The 26482-nt window shown below is 41.7% G+C and overlaps 1 protein-coding gene across 5 annotated transcripts in view; it reads left to right on the forward strand.

The window, feature by feature from the left end:
- The window catches only part of DDR2 (discoidin domain receptor tyrosine kinase 2), a 149368-nt gene that overhangs the window by 88031 nt on the left and 34855 nt on the right, over positions 1-26482 (forward strand). For all 5 annotated transcript variants that reach the window (XM_077886844.1, XM_077886841.1, XM_077886840.1 and 2 more), the window contains one exon: positions 25689-25791. In XM_077886844.1, the coding sequence (XP_077742970.1) occupies positions 25689-25791 (103 nt within the window). The remainder of the gene's footprint in view (positions 1-25688; positions 25792-26482) is intronic.

Below are 26482 nucleotides of genomic sequence, written 5' to 3' on the forward strand. Positions count from 1 at the left end.
TTCTCTCTTTTTTTCTCTTTCTCTCTCTTTCCTGCTCCCTCCCTCTCTCCTTCCTTCCTTCCTTCCTTCCTTCCTTCCTTCCTTCCTTCCTCTTACTTTCATGATGAAACATGTCCAAAATAGAATCAGAAACTAATGTCCTGTGTCTGTATAACATCTTGACTATCACAAAAGAGTTCCTGATATAAAGTAGGGTGGAGGAAATGGGAATTAAAAAAAAAAAAGTGGAAGAAGCAGGCATTTGCTTCTGCATCTTCTAAGAAACAGAAGGAGAGAATTTTTAGATGCCATGCAGAACCTCTGCAGGTTGGATTTCCAGTTATTTTTCTCTGGTTCAGGTTTGTGTTTTACTTGGACGTCCTGTTGTGCCTTTGGGACCTTCGTCTTGTGGGCAGTCTTTCCTGCCGGGTGTGGCCATACTAAAAAATACATGTGTTAAGAGAAATCTTTTTAGTTTCCCTCATTTTTTAAAAGTTACATGTATATTTTACCTTTAAATTGAAGCATACGGTTTTATCCCTTGTCTATTACCCCAGCAGTGCCTCCTAACAACCTGTGTAGTGCTGGTAATTTAGTTTGGGCTTGGTTGAACTGTTGTTCTGATCTCTGGGTTCATGCACATATCCGGGAGTCAGCTGGTTATTGGTTCATCGGGGATGGTGTTGGCTCTGATGACCAGGCACCTTGGCTGTGCTCTCTTCCAGCAGACTAGTATGGAGATCTTTTAGCAGAATTGCACAAGAGCAAAAGCAGAAGCAGAAATGCGCAGCATTTTGCAAGCTGATGCTTCAGTCACTGAAATCTCATTGTCCAAAGTGAGTGGCATGGCCAAGCCCAGCATCACAGTGGAATGGCATAAAGAGTTACCGGGGGGAAGGCTTGAATACAGGGAAGGGTGAAGGACAACAGTCAATTTTTCATGTCAACACATAAAAATATAGGAAGGTACCCATAGTCTAAGTGCTCAATGTGATGAATTTTGCAAACTGAATACATCCATCAGCAGGATCCAGATTACAAAACAGAGCTTCACCAGACTTGGAAGGCAGGCTCTCCTCATGCTCCTCTCCAGTTACTTCTTCCCACGCTCACCCCATGCTAAATGTTATCCTGCTTTCTAACAATATAGGTTAATTTTTGCCTGTTTTTGTACTTTATATAAGTGAAAGCAGATGATCCCTAAATACTCTTTTGTGTCTGGCTTCTTTCATTCATTGTGTTGTTTGTGACATTCATCCCTACTCTTACATGCAGTTGGCAACTGTTTGTTTTCATTGTTATATAATGTTACTTTGTTTGACTATTTTATTTATCCAGTCTACTGTGGATGGGAATTTGGATTGTTTCCAGTTTGCATTCATCAGGAACAAATCTGCTACAATCATTCTCATAAAGGTCTTTTGGTAGAACTATGTACTCAGCTTTTTGGGGTACACACCTAGAAGCGGAATTGCTGGGTTGTATGCTACATACAATATGATTTTCTACATACTGCCAAAGGGTTTTCTAAAGGGATTTTTCCTAATTTTCCACTCCACGATAGTGTATGAGAGTTTTAGGTGCTCCATGATGTATTTGATTTTTGAGGACATTTTTATTTTGTCCTTTTCATGTAGCATGAGGGTAGTTGTGAAAATTCTCACCCTCTTCCCCTCACCAGAATCCCATCTCCACGGGATATTCTTCATACCTGAAAAGGAACTATAATCAAAACACCTTAAAACCAAAGATTTATTGGTTTAATAAACCCAGTGCCCTACAGCTTTCTTACAATGAGCTTAATTGGAACATCTCGGATCTGAACTCGGACTCACCGTTTTTTCATTTTTTCTCCTCTGAGTTCCTCTCATCTGGTTGAAGTGTGGTTGCCTCTTGTTATGTTTAACAAGCCCAGATTGGGTTTCGGAGGAAGAGTCACTATGTGTGCACAGTGGTCAAAGGTTTTGGTGCCAGGCACATCCACAGAGACTGGAATGACATGTTTTAATGGGTAAAACCAGAGGAGCTGTCCCTCTGTGTGAGAGAACCCTGCTGGATCCCTGCAGCAGGAGCTATTGGAAGATAGCAAAGAGTTATCTTTAAATCTTTTCCCCCTATTCCTGCTGTCACCCATTTCTGTTGGATCTTTCTGCCAAGGAAAAAGAAATAAAGGTCTTGATTTGCAAAGATCTTTATAGGAACATAGAATATTTGAAATACATTAATGAACTAATCCTTCTCTCTACCGATTTTTCTATTCTACCAAGGTAAGCTGAAGGCAAACAATGGGATATTGTAATTCATGTTACAGGATTTGGTCACCAAGCTGAGGGGTCGTGGAGTCTTAGGGGATACACACTGATGAACATAGAGTAGATATATAATAAATGCACGCCTATGGATTTATGGGTGACTTTTTAGAAGTCCTTATTGGTATCTATTGAGAGATGGAAATTCTTGGCCACTTATGTTTTCCCCATAGGTTGGCTGCATGGAATAACTAAATGGCATCTTGGATTTAAGTCAGGAGAACTGGCTTATAAACAGATCTTATATAGAGCCAATTGTAAAAATATCAACACATATTTTAATAGATTACTTGATATAAAATATTGGCTGGCAAAAAGCAACTGGGCTAAGCACTAAACTTAATAATACTGAGTCTAAAATAAGCTCATTAATTTAAGTCCATTTTAGAGATTTCATCATGGCTGCTGGCGTCACCCCTCAGGGGATGCAGAGTAGTGCTAGTGCGATACAGGTAGTAGATCATGACATGAGACATGATGGCAGAGTGCTGCTGGCTCACTACTCTAAAACGCCAGAGCTTTGACAGTGGCAGTGAAGGGGTTAGTGGGGCAGGTGGTAGTGGTGGCATTTCCAGTAATGGCAGTGTTGAAGGTGGTGTTACCACTGGGGGCTGCGGTGTGGGCTCTGCAGGTCCACCCCGGAAATACTGACATGCAGGAGGATGCACACACAGTTCTAAAGTGTGGGCAGTGTGCTGAGTCATCTTCCAGTTGTAACAGTGCCCCAGGGACTGGGTCCTGAAGACTGTCGATTCAATGACGGAAGTCATTGGAAAAGGTCAAGGCAGTTTCCTCTGTCAAAATCATGGCTCAGGTGTGTCAGCTAGCGAGTGGTATCCCTGTCAAACAGTCATACCAACAATTTCTGAAAAACGTTCCTACAAATCAACAAATGACTTGGATATTATTAGAACAATCTGATGAATGATTTGCAATTCACACAGAACATAGTATTTAACTCACTCAGAAGATTATTTTGAGGAACAACCTAGTTACAACCCTGGGATGGTCTTAAATTAGTTGTGTGGCATTAAGCATGCCGTTGTACTTTTCTTCACACTTCCTTAATCCTTTCTCCTGTAGTGAGATGAAGTTGGACTACATGATCTCTGAGAGCCTTTCTGGCACAAACTTACTATGATTTTATGGTGTGGGAGCCTTACTGCCTATATTGGAATATATGGATGGGCTTTAGGCTTGGAAGTAGGGTTCCTGACCTTGAGTGGCTCTTTGTAAGAAAACCTGCTTGTCCACAACTCCTGGTGCTTCTCAGACTCAGGAATCTAAAATCTGAGCTTCATTACAAGCTTGCCTTTGAGGTTAAGCACAAAGAAGATAGCTGATTAATTAAAAAAAAAAAAATGTACCCTAAAATGCCCCCTAGTGACAGATTGGGTACAGAATAGCTGCCCCAGCCTGACATGCAGGAGTTTCATAATACTAGAAGCCTTTTGTATGGCTTTTTTTTTTTTTTTTTTTGTCTCTGGAGGTGGGTCCAAGAAGTCTTTCAGGAAGAAGGAATAGCATAAGCTGTTGCTGGAGGGAGGGAGAGGTTCACATGGGCTGCCTGGAGGAGGGTGAGTGAGGGACCCAAAGAGGCAGCTTTTCCATCCTCTTGCAGGTCTTTGGGTCAAGTTTCGCCTCCTTCTCAACTTGAGCTGGGCTACTGGACTCAACAGGAGAGCCTGGGAGTACCTCCAGGAGAAAGAGAAGTCTTTAGACTTCACAATGAAGCATAAGAACGCTCTGGGCTTTAGTATTTGTTTGATCAGCCAGCAAGGTCAGACTCCTCTAGGCTTCTCCCTCGATGGCCAGCCAGGGCCCAGAATCTCATGACTTTCTAGCTAAGAGGATGAATAAAAGTGACCTGATTACCCCGGACCCAAGCCCAGGGGTCTGAGGTCCTAAAGACTCACCAAACCAACCTGATAATTGCTGTCTGTGAGGAGCACAAGGGCAGTTGGTCTCACCCTCTGACTTGGCCTGTGATAACTGGTTTTACTTGGAAAAGGGAAAAACAGTTCTTTTTCCCTAACAGGCAACCCAGGCATTTAGGATCCATGGTATGGAGCCAGGGCAGGGCAGGGCAGGGCTGGGGCTTCCTTCCTGTTTCCATTCCACGCTTTCCCCTCATAGGAAGCAGGCAACTTACTAGTGATTCAGAGCCCTGGGGTGGGGGAGTCCTCTTTCGGTGTCTAGAATGTTCTTCTCTCAGGGCAGAGACAAAGACATGAAGGGGCTGGGATTTTGAGAGGAGGAATTCTTCTCCTATAGACTCCAGATTTGTTTTAGGTTCCTCACTGGGGTTTTGTTATTTCCAGCATCAATCCTACCTTCCAGTAAGTTCTTCGGGTCTAGGCAAACTAGCATCCTAGGCCGTTTGTGTTGCAATGGACCTTAGTGATATTTAAGTCCCTCTTCCTCATTTGACAGATAAAGGAAGTGGTGTCAAAGGGGGTGAGTGATTCGTCCATGGGCACACATCTAGCTAATGGTAAAGCAGGAACTCATGGCACTAGTCTCCTGGCCCTAAGTTCTTTCCACTAAAACCATCCAGCCCCACCAGGGAGTCAGTAAGGAAATGACTTTCTCCAATAATCATGTAATAGCTGGGCATCCTCATGGTTTCCTTTTGTGACTGCCAGTGTGCGTTGATGGGGATGAGGGGTCACTGGGGTTTGAGGGATGACCTGAGGCCAAGGAATAAGAGAAGACTAACAGGATCATACAGAGCTCGTTCTTGTAGCCTTGGTCTCGTTAGCACGCCCAGCAAGCTAGGCTGGCACTAGAAAGCCCCTTGGGACTGACTCACCCTCGCAAAGAAACCATAGCACCAGAGATGCTCTGGTTCCTTTCTGCACAGAGTTGTCCTCTTGTCCTCACCCCCTTGTCTCCCACCAAAGCTGATACAAGTTAAGTTACTTACACACATTTCCAAATTGCAGAATCATTTTTGTTTCCTTGAGCTCTCCTTATTCATGTGCTCAGAGAGTGCGAGAGGGTTGGTGGGGGTCATGCAATGAGCCTGTGGTACTAGTTTCAGGTTTCTGAAACCAGATCTGAGGTGCTAGTGTTATGCGTATGTATATATGTGTGTGTGTGTGTGTGAGAGAGAGAGAGAGAGAGGGAGGGAGAGAGAGAGAGGGAGGGAGAGAGAGAGAGAGATTTTGCTTGCTTGCTTTATTCGGCTGAGGAGGGCCCTCAGAGGGAGATAAAAAATTCTGGGAAGGACCTCCCTGCTTGAATTTCTCTGAAGCAAGCAATGCCTGATGCAGCCCAGATTGGCTTTCTTGCTTGTGTGTGTGTGTGTGTGTGTGTGTGTGTGTGTGTTGTTTGTCAAGTCTAGCCTGAGGGTGGCCTTTGGTATCCTTCCTGCCAGTAAAAGGATCTTTCTCTGGGGACAACAGAAGCTCATCTGCCCCTCAAACATCCCTGGTTGTGCCAAATAGGGAAAAAGAGAATGCAGAGTTCAAAGAAGGGCACCAACTAATATTCAATGAGCGCTTAATATATTCCTGGTGCTATTCTAAGTGGGTGTCAGCAAATTTAATCTTCACAATAATTTTATGAATTAGGTCATACTGTTATTCACAAAGGAGAAACTGAGTCCCAGGAACATTAGGTGACTCCCTCAAGATTACAGAGCTCGCGAGGTGGCGGAGGGAAGATGCGATCCACCTCCAGCAGCATATTCTTGACCTCTGTGCTCTAACTGCCGCTTGGAGTGTGAGACTCACAGGATGTTCATGTGCTACACAACCCGGGTCAGGTCCCCAGTGTCTTCCTGGTTGAAATACGGAAGGTATGAGAGTGAGCTGGACAGGAAGGAATTGGTTAGGCTAGATGAAAAGAAAAAAGGAGAGCATGTGAGCTTAAGGAAAGGCACAGAGCACAATAGGAAAGTAAGAGTGTGGAGATGTTTGTCATCGAGGGGTCATGAGGGCAAGAGGGAGGTTACGGTGGTACCAAAACCAGGAGCCACAGAACTTTGGGATCCTCGGTATGTGACAAATGCTTTCTGATCACAAGCTTTGTCTTCATCCGGTGATAACAAAACGCTATGCCATGTCCTTCCTCCCAGGATGCTCGTTCTTTCCACTGCCCCTTACAACAGTTAGATTTCTTATTTTATTTTTAAGTAAATTTATATCCCCTTCACCCATTTCTCCCACCCCTCTACCCCTGACCTCAGGCAACCACCGATCTCTTCTCTATGTCTGTGAGCTTGTTTTTCTTGTTGTTTTTTTTAGATTCCCCATTTAAGAGAGATCATAGAGTATTGACTCTGACTTATTCCACTTAGCATAATGCCCTCGGGTTTCATTCATGTTGTCACGAATGGCAGGATTTCCTTCTTTCTCATAATTAAGATTCTATTGTACAATATACCACAATTTCCTTATCCATTCATCCATTGATGGACGCTTTGGTTGTTTCCACATCTTGGCTCTTATAAATAATGCTGTGGTGAACATAGGGGTGGTGGTGCATATATCTTTTTGAATTAATGTTTTCATTTTTTTCAGATAAATATCAAAAAGTGAAATTGCTGGATCACATGGTAGTTCTATTTTTTTAAAAGGTTTTATTTATTAATTTGAGAGAGAGAGAGAGAGAAAGAGAATGAAAGCACAAGCAGGGGGAGAAACAGAGGGAGAGAGAGAGAAGCAGATTCCCCAGTGAGCAGGGAGCTGGATGCAGGGCTCCATCCCAGGACCCCGAGACCATGACCTGAGCTGAAGGCAGATGCCTAACTGACTGAGCCACCCAGAATGGTAGTTCTATTTTTAATGTTTTCAGGAAACTCCACACTGTTTTCCATAGAGGCTACACCAATTTACATTTGTACCAGTAGCGCATAAAGATTTATTTTTCTCCATATCCTCACCAACACTTGTTATTTCTTATCTCTTTGACAGTAGCCATTCCAAAAGGTGGGAGGTGAGATCTCATTGGGGTTTTGATTTGCATTCCCCTGATGATGCACAGATATTGGACATCTTTTCATTACTTGTTTGCCATCTGTATGTCTCCTTTGGAAAATGTCTATTTGGATCTTCTGCCTGTTTTTTAATTGGATTTTTGTTGTTGTTGTTGTTTTTGCTATTGAGTTGTACGAGTTCTTTATATATTTTGGATATTAATTCCTTACCAGATATACTATTTGCAAATATTTTTTCACCCATACAGCAGGTTGCCTTTTCATTTGTTGATGGTTTCCTTTGCTGTGCAGAAGCTTTTTAGTTTGATGTAGTTCCACTTATTTATTTTTGCTTTTGCTGCTTTTGCTTTTGGTATCAGATTAAAAAAAATGTTGCCAAGACACACATCAAGCAACTTACTGCCTATGTTTTCTTCTAGGAGTTCTATGATTTTAGTTTTATGTGCAAATCTTTAATTCATTTCGAGTTCATTTTTGTGCATAGTATAAGACAGTGGTCAAGTTTTATTCATTTGCATGTGGCTACCCAGTTTTCCCACCACCATTTATTGAAGAGACAGTCCTTTCCCCATTGTATGTTCTTGGCTCCTTTGTTGTAAATTAACTGACCATGTATGTGTGGATTTATGTCCAGGTTCTCCGTTTTTTTTTTTTTTTTTAATGTCCAGGTTCTCTGTTTTGTTCCATTGATCTATATGTATGCTTTTATGCCAATACTGCACTGTTTTAATTACTACAGCTTTGTAAAGTATCTTGCAATTGGGGAGCATAATGCCTTCAGCTTTATTCTTTTTTTTCAGGATTGCTTTTGCTATTCAGATTCTTTGGTGGTTCCATACAAATTTTAGAATTATCTGTTTTTATCCGTTTGAAAAACAACCACTGGAATTTTGATTGAATCTATAGATTTCTTTGGAGAATATGGACATTTGAGCAATATTTATTCTTTCATCTATAAGCATGGAAGATATTTCTATTTATTTGTATCGTCTTTGATTTCTTTTATTAATGCTTTGTAGTTTTTGATATACAGGTCTTTCACCTGCTTGGTTAAGTGTATTTCTAGGTATTTTTATGCAATTTTATTTATTTATTTTTTTAATGCAATTTTAAATGGGATTATTTTCTTTATTTCTCTTTCTGATACTTCATTTTTAGTGTATAGAAATGCAACAGATTTTTGTGTATTGATTTTATATCCTATAACCAGGATGCAGGTTCCTTTTGCTATCATATTTTTTAAAGATTTTATTTATTTATTTGTTTACTTATTTAAGAGAGAGAGAGTGAGCATGAGCAGGGGAAAGAGAAGAGGGAGAGGATCTTCAGCAGATTCCCCAGTGAGCAAGGAGCCCGACACAGGGCTTGATCTCATGACCCTGAAATCATGACCTGAACCAAAATCAAGAGTTGGATGGTTAACCAACTGAGCCACCCAGGCACCCCTTGTATCATATTTCAACAAATCTGAGACCAACATATTCTAAGATGTAGACAGGCAGTAAGCCCTCCTGGGTCCTTGGTCCAGATTGTTCCCCAAATTGGTGGTTCTTCTTGACCCTGAGATAGTGTGGAGAGTGAGTGTTGACACACAGTGTGATGCCAATGTGGTTGGTGAATAGACCATGGCAATGGAAATCAAGAGACCTAGAGTCTGATTCCAGCTCTGTCACTATCTAGCTTTGTGACTTTAGGTAAAACTCTGTATACAACTTTACTCACTTATAAAATGGAGGGAATAAACTCCACTCTCTGCACTTCACACAGCTATTATAGGGGGTCCAAATGAGATATAAGGGAAGTTAATGGGCTTTGGAACGTTACATGCAAATATTAAGGGTTGTGATTTGTTACTTTTGGAAGAAAAGGAAAATAAAATAAACCAAATACCATAAAACAATGGTTTCTATTTAGCAGATGATGGGGGAATAAAGAAAAAAAGAGTTCATTAGTGACCATTATGGTCCGTTGTGGTTTCCAAGAAAGACTCAAGTTACCTTTGGGAATTGGGGGCTTCTGACAATCCTGAACTCTGGCCATCCTGACTCCAAGGGGACACGGGGCCCTGTGCCCAGGCGAGCTTATCCACAGCAGTGTGTTTTTCTGAGGGAGAATACTGTGATTGTTGACTTAGCTTTTGGTCCTAGCCAACAGGACTCTGAAGAGCATGGATGTGGCAAGATTAGGCCTCCCAGAACTTTTCGTGGTTTGGATGCATACACAGTAAAGTAAAGTAAAAGTTAAGACATTCAAAACAGTGAGGTTTTGGGGGAAGGGGTGTAAGTAGGAGGTGATGAGTTGTTAAAAAATATGCAACATTTCCCCCCCTGCTTCACTGATGTTTATGACTTTGGTCTTTGTCTTGTTTGGTGTGGCAGTGATCTCTTGCATAGTCACGACCAACACCTATCACAGTACTTGGCTTATATAGGCAATCAGTAAGTGCTTGAGGAATGAGGAGAAGGCGGGAAGGAAGGGAGCCAAGGGGCACCAGGCTTCTCTATTTTTCTGCAAAAAAAAGCATCTAAATTCTGCCATTTGAGACTTGATCTCACAAAGATGTTAGGAACCCCGAGGGGGAGTTCATAAGAGTATCATCCCTTTGAATGATGGGGATGCCAAGTACAGAGGGAGTGAGCCAGAAGGAGGACGGGGACTCTGCAGCCCTCTAGCTGCAGCTGCTTGTGTGAAGTGTCAGGCGTCCAGCCTCCTGGTGTCTGAGGGCCCAGAGAGCTCTAGCCCTGGGCAGAGGCAGAGCAACCTCTGTGCTTTTTCTCAAATGCCTAAAGTCTCCTTGCTTTGGCCCTATCAGCAGAGCATTTTAGAGGTTGTAAATAGAGGGAAACATGCTTAAATTTACCCAGCTATGTACCCAAAAGCTCTGACTTTTGGCACGATAGGGACGGAATTCAGATTCAACCTTTGGGGTGCCATAGCCTCTATTCAAGATATCAGGCCAAACAACAAAGTGCATTTTCTGTGTACCAGCATGGCTAGCTTAAGAAATGATTCATCCTGGCACAGGGGGAGCCCTGGCTATGGGGGTGGGGCAAATCCACCTTGGGAAAGCTATAATTTTAGTTTGTTTGCTTTTAGTAGGTTGGACCAATATTTAGGACATTGTTGGAGCCTTTCTTATTGAGAAACTTGCTCAACAGTGATAGATAGCTATGCATTTGGCAAATGTGCTCAGCAAGAAAAATGCTGCTGGCTGGAGGGATCCCTGGTCTCCCTCAAGAGCTCTGGGGTTTTGCCCCCGAGTGATGCTCTGTCTGTGCAAAGCCCAGAGTCCGCCTCCTGCTCCTGCTCCAGAATTGAGGACTGGCTAAACGCGGCTGCAGGAGTTCTATCACCTCTCAGATTCTCCCTTCTGTGAAGCGCTAGTCCCCTTTCCTCACAACCTCTTTGGAGAAACATCTGTTTGGATTTTCTGACCATTTTTAACCTTTTTATTTATTTTTTTAAACATCAGGCAGCAATCAGATGCTTACAAAGAGATGCTTTATGAATTTTATCTAGCTCTTCCAGATATTCTCAGGGAGAGCACTGGTTACTGCAAGCTACTCCATCTCACCTGGAAGCAGGACTAAAAAGTTGACTCTTATTGCCATCCTGATTCACGTTAACTGGTTATGGTGTGCTTTTTGAGTTGGTTAGTGGGAAACTTGGAGCCAGATTTGAGGCCCATCACCAGCAGAGGGCTAGATCCAAATGTAATATATTTCTGACATTAATCTTAGCTCTCCAGTTCATCTTATTGTCCCTATTCTCTTTCCCCTTAGCATACATACCTTCATTTGTTTGTTTATTATCTCACACAATCTTGGAAGCCAATTCCAATCTTTGTTGTAATGAGTCAGAGTAAAATAGCTTAAAAAAAAAAAAATATATATATATATATATATAACATCTAACCTCTGTTATTACTGCTCTAAGTGTTACTCTGCTTTAAACCTTATGAAGTACCTGATGTATGTTAACCCCTCTTTCCTTGCATGTAGCATTCCCATAAGCAAATACTAGGATTACCATTAAGCCGAGAGCTGAAAGGTAAGTAACCTTCCCCAGGCCATAAAACCTCTGAATTGCTCAATAAAGAGTGAACACGTAATAGTTAAAACAAGTAATCCCTTCTTCCTCCTTCCAAACGTCATTTCTGGAGCTCTGTAATACTTCATGAAGTATGCTAAATCCTGCATATTCACTATATGAAGTCTCTGTAACAACCCTTTGGGCAATATTTTGAAAGACGAGGAGATTCAGGTTTAGAGAGGTTTAGGAACTTGTCTTGGAGTCGCATAATTTGGAAGTGGCAGATCTAGTTTTAAGCTTCCAAACCAAAAAAAAAAAAAAAAAAAAAAGAAAGAAAGAAAGCTTCCAAACCCTGCTTTTTTCTTCTCTTTTCAATTCCTGACCTTCATGGCGACCTAGCTGTCCCCTCAACGTGCCTCTTTGTTAGAGGGAAGGACACACCATTTCACCGTGAAGCCGTCACTGATGTTGTGAGCCAGGAGGAAGACTGTATCCTGGCTGGCCCTCACTTTACTACCCTGGAATCCCATTCAGCCTGGGGACCTCTCTTCTGGAGCTCTGCAGCAATGGTTTCCGGGAAGTATTTGGGCTTCTAGGAAAGCTGCAATTCTAAAGGGCTAATCCCAAGGGGGATTTCGACTTGGGACAAAGGGGTCCTGGCAAAATAGACCCGTGTACGTAGAGGAGCCCAAGTAATCTTCCTTGGCTCTTAGCAGGATCCCATTGTGCAGATATTTACCTGAATAGCGAACCAGTTTGAAGCAGCCTCCCATGTGGGGTTTGCGGGGAGCAGGGACCCAAGCAACAGCTTCTTTAATGAGATCATCTTATCCTTTCTGGAACTGGAAGAAATCCATCATGGTAGCCAGGGGTTGAAGAAAGAGTAACCAGGGATCAGGAGACCTGAATTTCAGTCCTAATTACACTCGTCAGCAGTGCATCCCTAAGTAACTCAGTTTGCTTCTGGGGGGCTCTGAGGTTCTGATATTTAATACAGAGTCATTGGAGGCATTGGTTCCTGAAGCCCGTTTCTGGCTCTAAAGTCTATGATTGCAGATGTTCTTTTAGACCATAGATCGTCTTGGGCCCCCTGGTTGACCCCAATAGCCCCACTCTTGATCAGTCTTGTCTTACTTGCACCCAGCAAGGCCCAGGTGTCAGTGCTCCATGCCCCTGGCCTCACATGTGCCATGTGTGTGTTTTCCTGGAAGCTGCATATAGGACACTCATTGACAGGTCAGCCTGTGGTCTGGAGCTAGCAGTGAGATGGTAAACATCATGGAACAAGCAGCCCTTTCAGGCTCTCAACCTTGGCAGCACGGCATGAAAATAATTCTTGGGAAGCTGGGGCCCTAGTGGCAGCTGCTTCTCCTCAGCCTGCCTGCCAGGCCCTAACGGAGCTCAGGACGGATCGAGCTCTCCCTGGGCATGCGGCAGCCGGCACTGGTACTTTTCCATTCTGGGAAACTGGAAAGGGAATTGGCTTCTCTGTCCAGGAGATCGGCGGGTAGCGGAAGTGTCAAGAACCACCAAGACAGCTCAGCAGGCAGATTCAGGACACACTTCTTTGCTGCCGGGTCTCTTGCTTTTCTTGCCTGTTCTCTGCCTTTTCATGCTTCCTTATCTTTCATGATGCGGAGTTCAGAGACAGATGGATGGAATCTGATAAAAAAAAAAAATGAAGTGGGCTTGGGGGGAAAGCAAAGGGGGCCTGACATTTAGGACTTGGCACTCTGAGCCTTTGCTATTGGCTGAGATCCCTTCCACAGAAGGAGTTTACCAAAAATAGGCATAGTCAATAGGAAAACCACAGTGGTACTGCTGAGAAGTGCCACGTTGGTTGCCCTGGGCCAAGGCTTATCCTGGTTCCAAAGACCCACTAGGATGAGAAAGGCCATCCAAGATCAGCTTGTCTATTTTCCTGTGCCCTTTCTCTGAGGCCCCTGGGAATACTGATTCACCAAGAAACTTTGCCTAATGGCTGCTTCTCTGGCTCTTATCTCTGGATTCCCCATCCTTATTCCTATATTCTTTGATCCCAGCACCTAGACCTTCAGACCCACCCCCATTGTCTGGAAAAGGTTTGTAATACCTGCGGGCTGAGAGCTTGGCTCTGGCTTTGAGCTGGGGACCCTCATCAAGGCATACAGTGTGATTCCCAGCTGTTTTCCCATCTCCTGTGCCTCTCATCACCAGAGCTTGGAGATCCCTCCTTAGCACAGCTTGTTGAACAGTTACCCAGTATCCATTGACTAATATTCATGCCAGAGCTTTTCTTCCTTTCATGCAAATGCCCCCCAAGCCCTTGAAAGGCATCCCTGCTGCTCACCATCATTTGGAGATGGTTGAGAAATGAATCATTTCTGGAGACGTGAATCAGTCACAGCACCTACCCTCAAGAGTTCAGCGCTCCATTCACTCAGCCTTGCATCCATCCATCCATCCATCCATCCATCTCTCCATCCCTCTACTCTCTTGCTTACTTATTTATTTGCCAGGTGTATATTGAGCATCTAATGGGCACTATGTGTTGCCAGGTGTGTATTGAGCATCTAATGGGCACTATGTGTTGGCAGTGGCTGAGAGGGGGAAAAGAAAGAGTCTGACGTGATTACTATTCTCAAAATTGCTTATAATTTCAGTAAGGAGGTAAACAAGTACAAGGGAACTAGAAAATCTGGTGAAGGTTGTTACCTAAAAGCACTTGCCACCCACCTCTTTTATCTCCTTGTCATATTTTAGGGTTTAGGGTTTTTCCGTAGCTTTTATTGTCTAAAATAGTAACAACTGCATAATAGCTATTGTCAAATAGACAGTTTGATCGCCCATTTGATTATTGCAAATCTCTTGCCTTTTGTTCCTCTCCTCTACCAAAATGTAAGATCCATGGGCTAAGTCACTTTGTCTATCCTGTACACCTTGGACCTTCAAAGCAGGAACTTATTTTAGATAAATTCATGGATGTTAAATAAACTAACATTAACATTAAATACATACAGTTGTTAAATAAATACATGAACAAAAAGATGGGTTACAAGAGATACGTAATGACCATCAATTACAAGAAAGTCTTATAGGTCTGGTCAAACATCATTAGTCAAGGCTACCCTTGTCTGATTTCCCAGATCTTTGTTTTTAAGCCTCATAATTATGAACAACAGAAAACTCTTCTTTTGTCACTTTTTAAACAGATATTTACTGAGCCTTCAGTTAATGCCAGACACCCTACTAGAAATTAGGGAAGCAACAGAGAGGCTCCCTGGCCATATGACACTGTTTAGTGGAGAGACTAAAACCAAACAAATAATTATTTGTATTACAAGTATGAAGAACACTAAAAAGGGAACCAGTGCATTATAAGAACATGTAACAGGGGCATGCCCCTGGGTGGCTCAATGGTTGAGCGTCTGCCTTTGGCTCAGGTTGTGATCTCAGGATCTTGGGATCGAGTCCCGCATCAGGCTCCCTGTAGGGAACCTGCTTCTCCCTCTGCCTGTGTCTCTGTCTCTCTCTTGTGTCTCTCATGAATTAATAAATAAAAATCTTAAAAAAAAAAAGAGCATGTAACAGAGATTCCTAATTTCCCCCGAAGGCTCAGAGGAGTTCCCTGAGAGCTGGGGGATGAGCAAAAGTCAGCAGGTAAGGAAGGGGAAGGAAGGAACATTCCAGGTAAAGGGAACATGACCTACAGAGGTTAGAAGGTACTCTGCATTGATGAAGTTGAGATGAGACCCAGTGTGCTGGGACACAGAGAGTGTAGATGTGCTGATAGCCTAAGGTGAGGCTGGAGAGGTAGGCTGAGGCCCAAGCCCTCAGACCACACAGGCCACACTGTCCCGGGCAGTCTGAAAAGCTGGTTCATGTCAAAATAAGGTTTTAGGAAGCCCGCGTGGGCTGCTGTGTGGAGAAGAGTTGGTGGAAGAACCAGAAAGAGAGCCAGAAGGCATTATTGTAGTTCAGTTGTGAGGTGGCGGAGGTTGGGCCCTGTATGGGAGGCGAGGAGAAGGACAGAGATGGCTGGACTCAAGAAATCGGCAGTAAGTAGGGGTTGTAGGATTTGCTAATGGACTGGATGACTGACTCCCAAAAGACAGGTTTACCTCTCACTCCTCAACTGCCTCCTAGCAGGAATAAACATGTCACCTGTCATTCCTGACCTGTCCTGGTCCCCAGGCAGAGGTCTAGGGCCACATCTACCATGGATCAGGGAGGCCTTCCAGGTCTCATCGTGGTGTTGCCACTGCTGTCCATACGTGGTTGGCTTACACCCTTTTGTGTGAGGGAAGGGCTGGAGGGGAGGAAGAGGAGGGAATCACTGACACAGGTAGATTTTTTTTTTAATATATGGAGAACTGAAGTCTCCTTTCATCCCCTAGTTATTCCAGTTATGAAACTGGGGCTGCATCAGTGTCACCTGGAGGGCTGGTGACCACGTAGTTGGCTGGGCTCCACAGGCAGAGTGATTCAGTAGATCAGAGGTGGGGACTGAGGATCTGCATTGGTATCAAGTTCCCCAGTGGTGGGGATGCTGCTAGTCCCCGAGTGCACTGTGAGGATTGCAGCCCTTACACAGGAATAGATCAGGGGAGCAAAGAGCCTCAGCAGGGGAACTGGTGCTCCTCTGACACCAAGCAGAGTATCCTAGGTGGGATCTCTCTCCCTCTCTTTCTCTCCCTTTCTTTGTTAAATATGGAAAGGTTCAGTCAGAGCATAACATAGACAGGATTCCTGAGCCCAGGAGATATGGACATGTTTCATAACAGCGGCTCAGCTGCAGCACTCTGTTAAAACTTCCTGGTTGCAGTTCCCAGGATAAGCAGTGCCTTGGTGGAGAAGTTATTTGCAACATTATCATGACTCACCCCATGCGACCCTCTTTCCCATTTCTGGTTTACTTTAGATGTTCTGAGAAACAGAAGTTCTCATTACACTTGTGGCCCAATGACTAGAGATGCACGATAGCCAGGAATGAAAGCCCAGTGGGACTGTGAGTGTGGATGTCTCTGGACTTCGGAATGGCCCCAGAGAATCATCATGTGTCCAGGCTGGAAGGGACCTGGGAGCGGTGCTTCCCAAGCCTGGCTGTACAGCAGAATCACCTGGGAAATCTTTTAAATATGCAGGTTCCTGGGCACAGTTTCAGATCTCCCAAAGAAAAGCCTCTAAGACGGAGCTCACAACCATATGTTCTACAATCTTCCTAAGCAATTCTAAAGCAGTCATCCATGGACTGGCTTTTGGGAACCCTTGCCTTGGAAAACATCTAATCTAGCTCCCTCGCTTTTTGCACAAGAAAACTGAGACCCAGAAGGGATGTGACCTTTGCTCGGATACCAGAGTGGATTTGAAATCTCTTTATTTTCAGAGGTTGTGTGGCCAAGAGGGCAGTCTTTCAAATCAGATTCTAAAGTGACTTAGTATTTAGTCAATGGATGGCTTTGGGCATTTTAAAAAAAAATCATGTATTTATTTTGAGAGAGAGAGAGAGAGAGAGAGAGAGAGCATGAGCAGGAGGGCCAGAGGGAGAAGGAGAGAGAATTCTAAGCAGACTCCTGTGCTCAACATAGAGCCTGACATGAGGCTTAACTTAATAGTTACTCAATGAACGGCCTTGGGCAGTCATCTTCTTCTTCTTCTTCTTCTTCTTCTTCTTCTTCTTCTTCTTCTTCTTCTTCTTCTTCAGATTTCTTTATTTATTTTTAGAGAGAGGGAGAGAGAGAACAAGAGCAGGAGGGACAGAGGGAGAAGGAGAGAGAATTCCAAGCAGACTCTGAGCTCAGCTTGAGCCTGACATGGGCTTTGATCTTATGATCCTGAGATCACAACCTGAGCCAAAACCAAAAGTTGGTCTTTTAACTGACAGCACCAGCCAGGCACCCCTCCTTGGGTGGTTATTTAAACTCTTACCTATGGAGAAGTGATTCGTGAGAAATATGAAGAAATGAGAGAAAACACCACATTGTCCGACACTTGACAACTACTTCTGAATGGATGCTATGGTTACTGTACTTCATCAAAGTTAAGACTCTGCTGACTCTACCATGTGTCATTACTTTGTGTAACTCTAAGAAGAAAAAAAAAAAAAACCCAGACAGTTAAGCTATGATTCACCATTTGCTTGTAAGCTGCATTCAGATTTTAGATCTGTTAACGTGTGAAAATTAATAAGAAATATGGTCTTTCACTCCTCTTTCCTCAGCCTGCACAGATTACTACTATTACTAAATTAATTACTTCAATGTCTAAAGAAGCATACTTAGTGTGCTTGAGGAACACCAAGGAGATCAGGGTGGCCAGATGGGGGAGTGTGCTGGATGGGGGTCCAGAGACCAACTCCACAGGTCCCTGGAGACCACTCGTGGGTTTTAATATCATTATGAGTGAGGTGGGAGATTCCTGAAGGGCAATGAGCAGAAGAGTTACAGGGTCTGACTTACATTTTTCTAGATACATGGGGCAAGGTGGACCAAGGAAGTCCAGGTAGGAGGTGCTTGTTCTATTCCTGGCGAATAGGAGGCAGTGGATTGGCCTAGAATGGTAACAGCATAAGTGGGAAGTAGATGGGTTACGGGAATTTTTTAGGGTGGCTTACAGGATTTCTTATCAGCTGATGGGGTGGATATGGAGTAAGAAAGGAGTCAAGGGTGGCCTCAAGATTTTTGGCTTAAGTAATGGGAAGAATGGAATTTGTTGAAATGGAACAGTCTAGGGGGTAAGATTTGCAGGGAGACATTATTTTACTCAACTTTATTTTTACTCCTAATTGATACCTAGTTCTTTTCTCAGTATTTTTGAGCACCTGTTGTCTCCCTAGATAGGCACTGAGAAATAAAATGGAATAAGATACAACCCCCCCCTTCCCCCTGTTTTTTCCCTCTAAAAAGTTTGCCATCTGAGGGGAGATAGGACTTCCCACACAATTATATGAGAAAGCACTATGTACCTAAGGCTATAAAACAGACACCAAAAATGTCAGAAATCAGAGGAAAGAGAATTTACCAAAATTGGTCCTATTCTTATTCAAAAATGCTTGCTTTGGAGGCATCCAGGTTCATTACATTGCAAAGCGACAATGCTGGATAGTAACTTAAGCTAGTTTTTCCACTTCATGTGTGCCACCTCCTTGTACCTGAAACAACCAAGAAGACTCTTTTCTCAACTTCCTGTTCCCTTTCCGTGAAACATCCCGCCCTCTAAGAGTCACTTGGCTCACTGGCTTCCTTCACTCAGGTCTCTGCTCACAGTCCCCTTATCTGAGCAGCCTTTCTTATCACTTTGCAGGAAAAAGCACCTATTACCTTTCCACACTTAACTTTCTTCACACCATTTACCATCTTCTCTCGTCTTGTGTATTTATTTGCCTATTGTCTGTTTCCCCTCACTAGGATGTAGACTCTGACAAAAGGCACTTTGTTTTGTTTATGGCTGTATTCCCATAGTGCTCCAAAATAAAATAAAATAAAATAAAATCACAGAATGAATGAATGAATACAAATAGGAACTTAAAAACCCTATGAATCTGGAAAGCCATGAGCAAACAGTAGATTATTGTGCTGGGGATGGAGATAGGTCTGGATCCACGAACAAAGCTTTGGTTTCAGAAGCGAGGGAAGGGGCCAGAGGCCAACTCTCTTACTAAATCTGCAAGGCTCCTGCCTCAGCCTGGCATGCTGGGAGAAACAGTTTGCATTGTGTCGCACCTGTGGTTAAAGCAGACGGGGACCGTCTGGTACGCTGGACTAATTTTGGATTAGGACTGCTTAATAGCTGTGAGACTTTAACTGGCTTCCTCACGTGTAGTTTGAAAATAGTAATACACGTCCTGTCTACCATGTAGGGCTATTGTAAGGGTAAACCAGATGTAAACACGGGGACAGCACTTTGAAAACTGTGAGGAACTGTATTTCAGGAGTCAAGATCGGGATTGGGAGCACCATGACGTGAATGATAGCCAAAGGAGCAAGGGTTGCCTGCCTTGGCCAGCCAGGCCCCCTCCCCAGAAGGTTCTCAGGGGAAATATACACACAGGGGACAATAACAAAAGGAAAGCAAAGGTCTAGTTTATTAGTAGCCGGCTTGTGTCCCAAATGCCAAACTGGACTGGTGCACGTGGCATGTGGGATAAAGGTGTCCAGAAGCTTCTCCTTGCCATTAAGTCACTGACCCTGAGAAGCACTAAGCACCAGCGCTAAAATCAGAGGATGGCCTCCACTGCATGGACGGGTGGCCCACAAGAGAGGACACGCCCTGTGAGTGATTTCTGAAATGTTCTTTGACCTCACCCATTGGTAATCTTGGCCTCACTGGCATCCTGTATCAATATTTCCTCATCCTTACTCCTCCTTTCAGTTTCATATCCTGGAGGGTTTAGAATCTGAGAATGTGGGGCTTCATTCCTGAACAACCCAGAATTATACTTGAGATTCAGGCATAATGGTTATGGGTAGAAGCTGTCACCTCAGATGGAGAAATTATACATCCCCCCATAGCTCCCATGTTCGTCCCTTGATTCAAATTTGACTTGGAAAATGTAGTGGACAGGAACCTAGAAGTGTTTCAGGGTGGTGGTGGCCATGATTCTGGCCAAAGTGGCTGTGTATGGTTTTGCTTCACCACACTGTCTCTAGAAGCATCACGTGACATTACAGATGTACTTTGTCAAATGCTCTTTCTGTGTCTGTTGAACTGATCATATGGTTTTTATCCTTTCTAATATTGATGTGACATATCATGTCGATTGTTTTGTGAATATTAAACCGCCTCTGCATCCTGGGAGTAAGTCCTATTTGATTGTGGTATGTGATTTTTAAAATATATTGTTAGATTCAGTTTGCTAATATTTTGTTGAGGATTTTTGTATCTGTATTCATGAGAGATAATGGCCTGTAGTCCTCTTTTTTTTTTTTTTTAAAGATTTATTTATTTATTTATTTATTTATTTATTTATTTATTTATTTATGAGAGACACAGATTGAGAGAGAGAGGCAGAGACACAGGCAGAGGAAGAAGCAGGCCCCATGCCGAGAGCCCGATGCAGGACTCTATCCCAGGACTCCAGGATCGTGCGCTGGGCCAAAGGCAGGCACCAAACCACTGAGCCACCCAGGGATCCTCTCTTTTTTTTTTTTTTTCCTGTAGTGCCTTTGTCCAGTTTTGGTATCTGGGTGATTCATTCCTCTTGTATTTTTTGGAATAGTTTAAGAAAAATAGGTATTAACTCTACTCGAAATGTTTGGTAGAATTTGCCTGTGAAACCATCTAGCTTTATTTTTGGGGAGTTTTTTGTATTGATTCAATTGCATTGTTGGTGATTGGTCTGTTCAAATTTTCTATGGCTTCCTCCTTTAGTTTTGGTAGCTTGTAATGTTTCTAGGAATTTATTCATTTCTTCTAAGTTGTCCAGTTTGTTGGCATATAGGTTTTCATAATATTCTGTTATAATTGTTCCTATTAGGGAAGTTCTTTTCTTTTCTTCTTTTCCTTTTTTTTTTAAGAGAGAGAGAGCAGGGGAGTAGGGGCAGAGAGAGAGGGAGAGAGAGAATCTTAAGTAGGCTTCATACTCAGCATGGAGCCTGACACAGGGCTAGATCTCATGACCTTGAGATCATAACCTGAGACAAAATCAAGAGTTGGACACGTAACCAATTGAGCATCTGGGGGCCCTGAGGAAGTTCCTTTCTATTTCTAGTTTGCTGAGAATGTTTATCAGAAAAGGATGTTTGAATTTATCAAATGCTTTTTCTATATCTACTGAAGTGATGATATAGTTTCATTTTTAAGTTTGTGGTGAATTTCATTGACTGATTTCTGAATGTCAAACCAACCTTGCATTCCTAGAATAAACCCCACTTGGTCATCACATGTTATCCTTTTTATGTATTTTTGGATTCAATTTACTAAAATTTTGTTTAGAGATTTTGCATCTATGTTCATGATGGTTATTGGTGTATAGTTTTCTTATAATGTTCCTGTTTGGTTTTTGTATTAGAATAATATGATGTCATAGAATGAATGAGGAAATATCCTCTCCTTTTTTTAATTTTCTGGAAGAGTTGGTGAGAGCTTGGTATTTTTTTCTTTCTGAAATATTTGTTAGAATTCAAAAGTAAAGCCATCTTATGCTGGAGGGTTTTTTTTTTTTGTGTGTGGAAATGTTGTTGACTATATATTTAATATTCAGTTTATCTATTTCTTTACAGGTGTGGTTTGGTAGTTTGTATCTTTCAAGAAATTTGACTATTTTATCAGAGTTGTTGAAATTGTTGGCATAATATTGTTTATAATATTTTCTTCCCGTACTTTTAACATCTGTAGTATCTGTAACTAGGTAACTTCCTACATTTCCTAATATTGGTAGTGTTTTTTTTTCTTTTTTCTCTCCAAGTCAACCTAGCTAGAGATTCTTTTTCCTTTTAAGTCTTGTCAAGGAACCAGCTTTTGCTTTTATAAAGTTTCTTTGCTATTTTTCTGTTTTCTATTTCACTGATTTCCACTAATATATCCTTTTCTTTCTTATAATTACTTTGTGTTTTATTTGCTCTACTATTACTAGTTTCTGAAGGTGAAAACTGAGATCATAGTTTTAAGATCTTTCCTTTTGGGCAGCTCGGGTGGCTCAGTGGTTTAGTGCCGCCTTCAGCCGAGGGCCTGATCCTGGAGACCTGGGATCAAGTCCCATGTCAGGCTGCCTGCTTGGAGCCTGTTTCTCCCTCTGCCTGTATCTGTCTGTCTGTCTGTCTGTCTCTCTCTCTCTCTGTGTCTCTCATGAATAAATAAATAAATAAATATTTTTTTAAATAAGATCTTTCCTTTTTTCTAATATAGGCTTTTATTGTGATAGTTTTCCCCATAAGTACTTCTCAAGTGGTGTCCACAAATTTTGTTATGTTGTATTTTCTTTATCTTACAGTACAGAATAGTTTCTAATTTCCCTTTTGATTTCATCTTTGACCCATGGCATATTTAGAAGAGTGTTATTTAGTTTGCAAATATTTGGGGATTTTCCAGGTATCTTTCCACTATTTATTTTTCTGAATAGTAATTGCATTATGACAGAGAACATACTTTTTTGACTTGAATAATTAATATTTATTGGGATTTCTTTTATGATTCAGAATATGGTTTATCTTGGTTTATCTTGGTTATATATGCACTTTAAAATAATTTATACTTTTTGTTGGGTAGAGTTCTATAAAGTTCAGTTAGGTAAAACTAGTAGATAATGTTGTTCAAATCTTCAATATCCTTACTAATTTTTTGTCCACTTGTTTTACCAATTATTGAGATATAAAACCATCTATAATTGTGGTTTTGTTAATTTTTCCCTGCAGTCTTTTTTTTAAATCCTTTTCATTTGTTTTGAAGCTGATACATGCATAAATATTTAGGACTGTCATGTGTTCTTGATTAACTAACTCCTTTATCATTGTGAAGTACCATCTCTATTTCTTATCTTAAAATGTATTGTGTCTGGTATTAATACAACCACTCCAGATTTTTAAAAATTAAGTATTCATGGTTTGTCTTTTTTTCATCCTTTTACTTATAACTTATCTGTGGTTCTCTGCCTTCTATTCAGTGAATTGAAATTTTTATGATTCCATTTCACCTCTTGCTGACTGATTAGCTATAAATCTTTTTGAAAATATTATTTTAGTGCTTGCTTTAGGATTTGCCATGTACATCTTTAATTAAATAAAGTCTATCTTTAAGTGATATTATATCACTTCATGTGGGGTATAAAAATCTTCCAACAGGATAACTTCCATTTTACCTTTTTTAGCCTTTATGCTATTGTTTTCATGCATTTCATCTTGGTGTATATTACAAAACCCACTGTATATTGTTACTGTTTTTGTTTAAATAGTCAGTTACCTTTTAAAAAGATGTAAATAACATGGAAACTCATCTTATATATTTACTATGTAATTACCATTCCCAATGGGACATTTGCTGTCATTTTCTTTGGTCCTCTGTTCATGATATGTTCTTTTAAAACTTAAAAAACTGCTTAAAACTGGCAGCTTAAAAGCTTTTCTCCTTATCACTTGTTTTAACCAGTTGGATCATGATGTACGGTAGCATAATTTTCTTCATGTTTCTTGTGCTTCAGGTCATTGAGCTTCTCAAATTTGAGAGAAAATTCTACCATGTTTTATTCAAATACTTTTTTGGTCTTTCTTTCTCCTCTTCTTTAAGGAATCCATTTACATGTATAGTAAGATGTTTGAAATTGTTCCAAAATTAACTAGTGTTCTATTTTTTATTGTTGATTATTTGGTTTATTTCTGTCATGGTTTCATTTTGGATGATTTCTATTGCTGTCTTTAATTTCACCGATCTTTTCTTTAATGTATAACCTTCCTTTAATCTTATCCAGTATATTTTCTCAGTCAGGTTCACCTCTAAAATTTGATTTATATTCTTTCTATATCACTTGTAGCTTTCCTTATATTTTTGTTTTTTGTTTTTATTCAAGTATTATTAACATTCAGTGTTGTATCAGTTTCAGGTGTACAATATAATGATCCAACAATTCAACTTTCTCAGTGCTCATCAATATAAGTGTAGTCTTTGTCTTCTTTATCTATTTCACCTATCTTCCCCATCCACCTCCTCTCAGGCAACCACCAGTTTGTTCTCTGTATTTAAGAGACTGATTTTTGTGTGTGTGTCTCTTTTTAAAATTTGTTTTGTTTCTCAAATTCCACATCCAAGCGAAATCATATGGTATTTGTCTTTCTCTGATTTACTTCTTTTAGCATTATATCTTCTAGGTCCATCCATGTTGTTACAAGTGGCAAGATCTCATTCTTTTTATGGCTGAGTAATATATACATATATATAAATATATATACTGTTTCTTCTTTATCCATTCATCAGTCAATGAATACTTGAGTGGCTTTCATATCTTGTCTATTGTGAGTAATGCTGCAAGAAACATAGGGGTGCACACATCTCTTCAAATTAGTGTTTGGGTATTCTTTGGGTAAATACCCAGTAGTAGTAGAATTACTGGATCATATGGTAATTCTTCTTTAAATTTTTGAGGAACTTCTGTACTGTTTCCCACAGTGGCTGACCTTGTATTTTTGAACACGTACAATATAGTTATAACTGTTTTAATACTCTTCTTCTTAAATTCTAACTTCTATATAAGTTCTGAATTAGTTTTGATTGTTTTTTTCATTATATGTTCTATCATCTGCTTCTGCACATGCCTGCTTCTTTAAAAATTATGTCATACAAAAAAATAAAAATTACATCATACATATTTACACTAAAATTATTGCTTATTTGAAATTTATTATTATTTTTAAAGATTTTATTTATCCATTTGAGAGAGAGAGAGAAAGAGCATGAGCAGGGTGAGGGGCAGAGGGAGGAGCAGATTCCCCGCTGAGCAGGGAGTCCCATGTGGGGCTCGATCCCAGGACCCCGAGATCAGGACCTGAGCTGAAAGTAGCCACTCAACTGACTGAGCCACCCAGGCACCCCTGTTTATCTGAAAGTTAAGTTTAGCTAGGAATCCTGTATTTAATCCTGTATTTCTCTGGCAACCCAAGATCCCCATGGCTTCTCCAGACCCTTGTCTCCTTGATTTGGGGAATCCTCTAGACTCTGCTTGAGTTCTCACTCACTGTGCTGCAGCCTGAATCTGTCACAGTAGTAAACTGGTGCCACTGTAGGACTTATCTTTGTCCTCTGTCTCTCAGGGATTGTCGTCCTCTGTTGTCTGATATTCATTGTATTGAAATCCAGTGTTTTGTGTACTTTGTCCATTTTTTGATTGTTTCACCCAGGAGAGTAAGTCTGGCTCCTCTTACTCTGTCTTGGCTGGGGATGGAAGTCCCTCTCCAGAGGCTATTATTTTTAGCCAGTGGCCAAAACATGGTGCTGTTGGGGGCCAAAGCTGTGTGTTCAGTCTGTTGGCTTTTTGAGTTTGTTGGCTTTGTTGGCTTTGTTCCACAGTTTTGTGCAATCACCTACCTAGAAAAAAGAATGCTTTGGATCACAGGTAATATCTGCTGACTGTGCGGATGACTCAGCACAGTTGGGAAACTGGTTAGAAGTGTACATTTGCTAATAGGAGAATGGGAACGGGCCATGGGCTTACTGCCAAATAAAAGGATAAATCAGGACAGTGCATTATGTTACATTAGTTGTCAGATTTTGGACCAAAAGATAGGTGTGGCTGAAGGTCAGTGCTCAAGGGATTGGACACTAATAAGTTTGGAGGGAGGGCCAGGGTGAAAAAGCTGAGAGAAGGTGATCAAACTGGGGTCATAGAAAGACTTTGGAAAATTTTAGTCCTCTGTTTCCCTGTCCAATAATCAATTACATTATTCCTACAAGGGGCAGGGGATCTTTGGAAATAAAAAGAAAAGTATTTCCTCTCTTTTTTTCTTCGGTTTCTCTTGGTCCAGCCATATGTCGCTATCCTCTGGGCATGTCAGGAGGCCACATTCCAGATGAGGACATCACAGCTTCCAGTCAGTGGTCAGAATCCACAGCTGCCAAATATGGAAGGTGAGGATGGATACCCCAAGAAAGCCTGAGTCCTGGGTTGGAATACGTTTTCTGACTCAAGGGACTGGGGAAGAAGAGTAGTATTTGGTGGGAGCTGGAAGGCATGAGGGAAGGACATCAAGTGGGCCTGTCATGTTCTGTATATTTTCAGGAAGAGAATTCAGGGCTTGGTACTAAATGGTCATCTGGCAACCCCATCCCAACCACAAGACCTTGCCCCACTATGGCCACAACAGATGGGTTCATTGACATGCAGTGGTTTGCTTTACTTCACCTTCTCACTGTGAGCACCTGCAGGAAGCTGGCGACAGTGGTAGGAGAAGGTGCAGATGAAGTTAAGGCACTGGGAGCTAGGAGACCCGGTCCTCTTCTCAGTGGGTGTCTCTGAAACATCACTCACAGTGCAAAGCATCAAGGCTGTAAGCATATGCTGAGGCCTCCAATAAATTCTTCCCTTCTCTCAAGGATACCTCATAGAAGGGCCATCCTCAACTATAAAGAGTATGGTGTGTTCCTAGTGGCCTAATAGCAGGGATCTTCTAAAGCAATAAACACCCTTGTCAAAGACTACTCTGCTTGTTAGAGCGCAATCCTCCTCCTCCTGGAATCTAATTCTTTTAGTGTAAAGTGTTGATTTCTGTTAAAATGGAATCTCCCATAAGAAAAGCAATCTTAGTAAACCTTCCCTATA

This window comes from Canis aureus, chromosome 38 (genome assembly GCF_053574225.1).
Source record: "Canis aureus isolate CA01 chromosome 38, VMU_Caureus_v.1.0, whole genome shotgun sequence".
Lineage (NCBI taxonomy): Eukaryota > Metazoa > Chordata > Mammalia > Carnivora > Canidae > Canis > Canis aureus.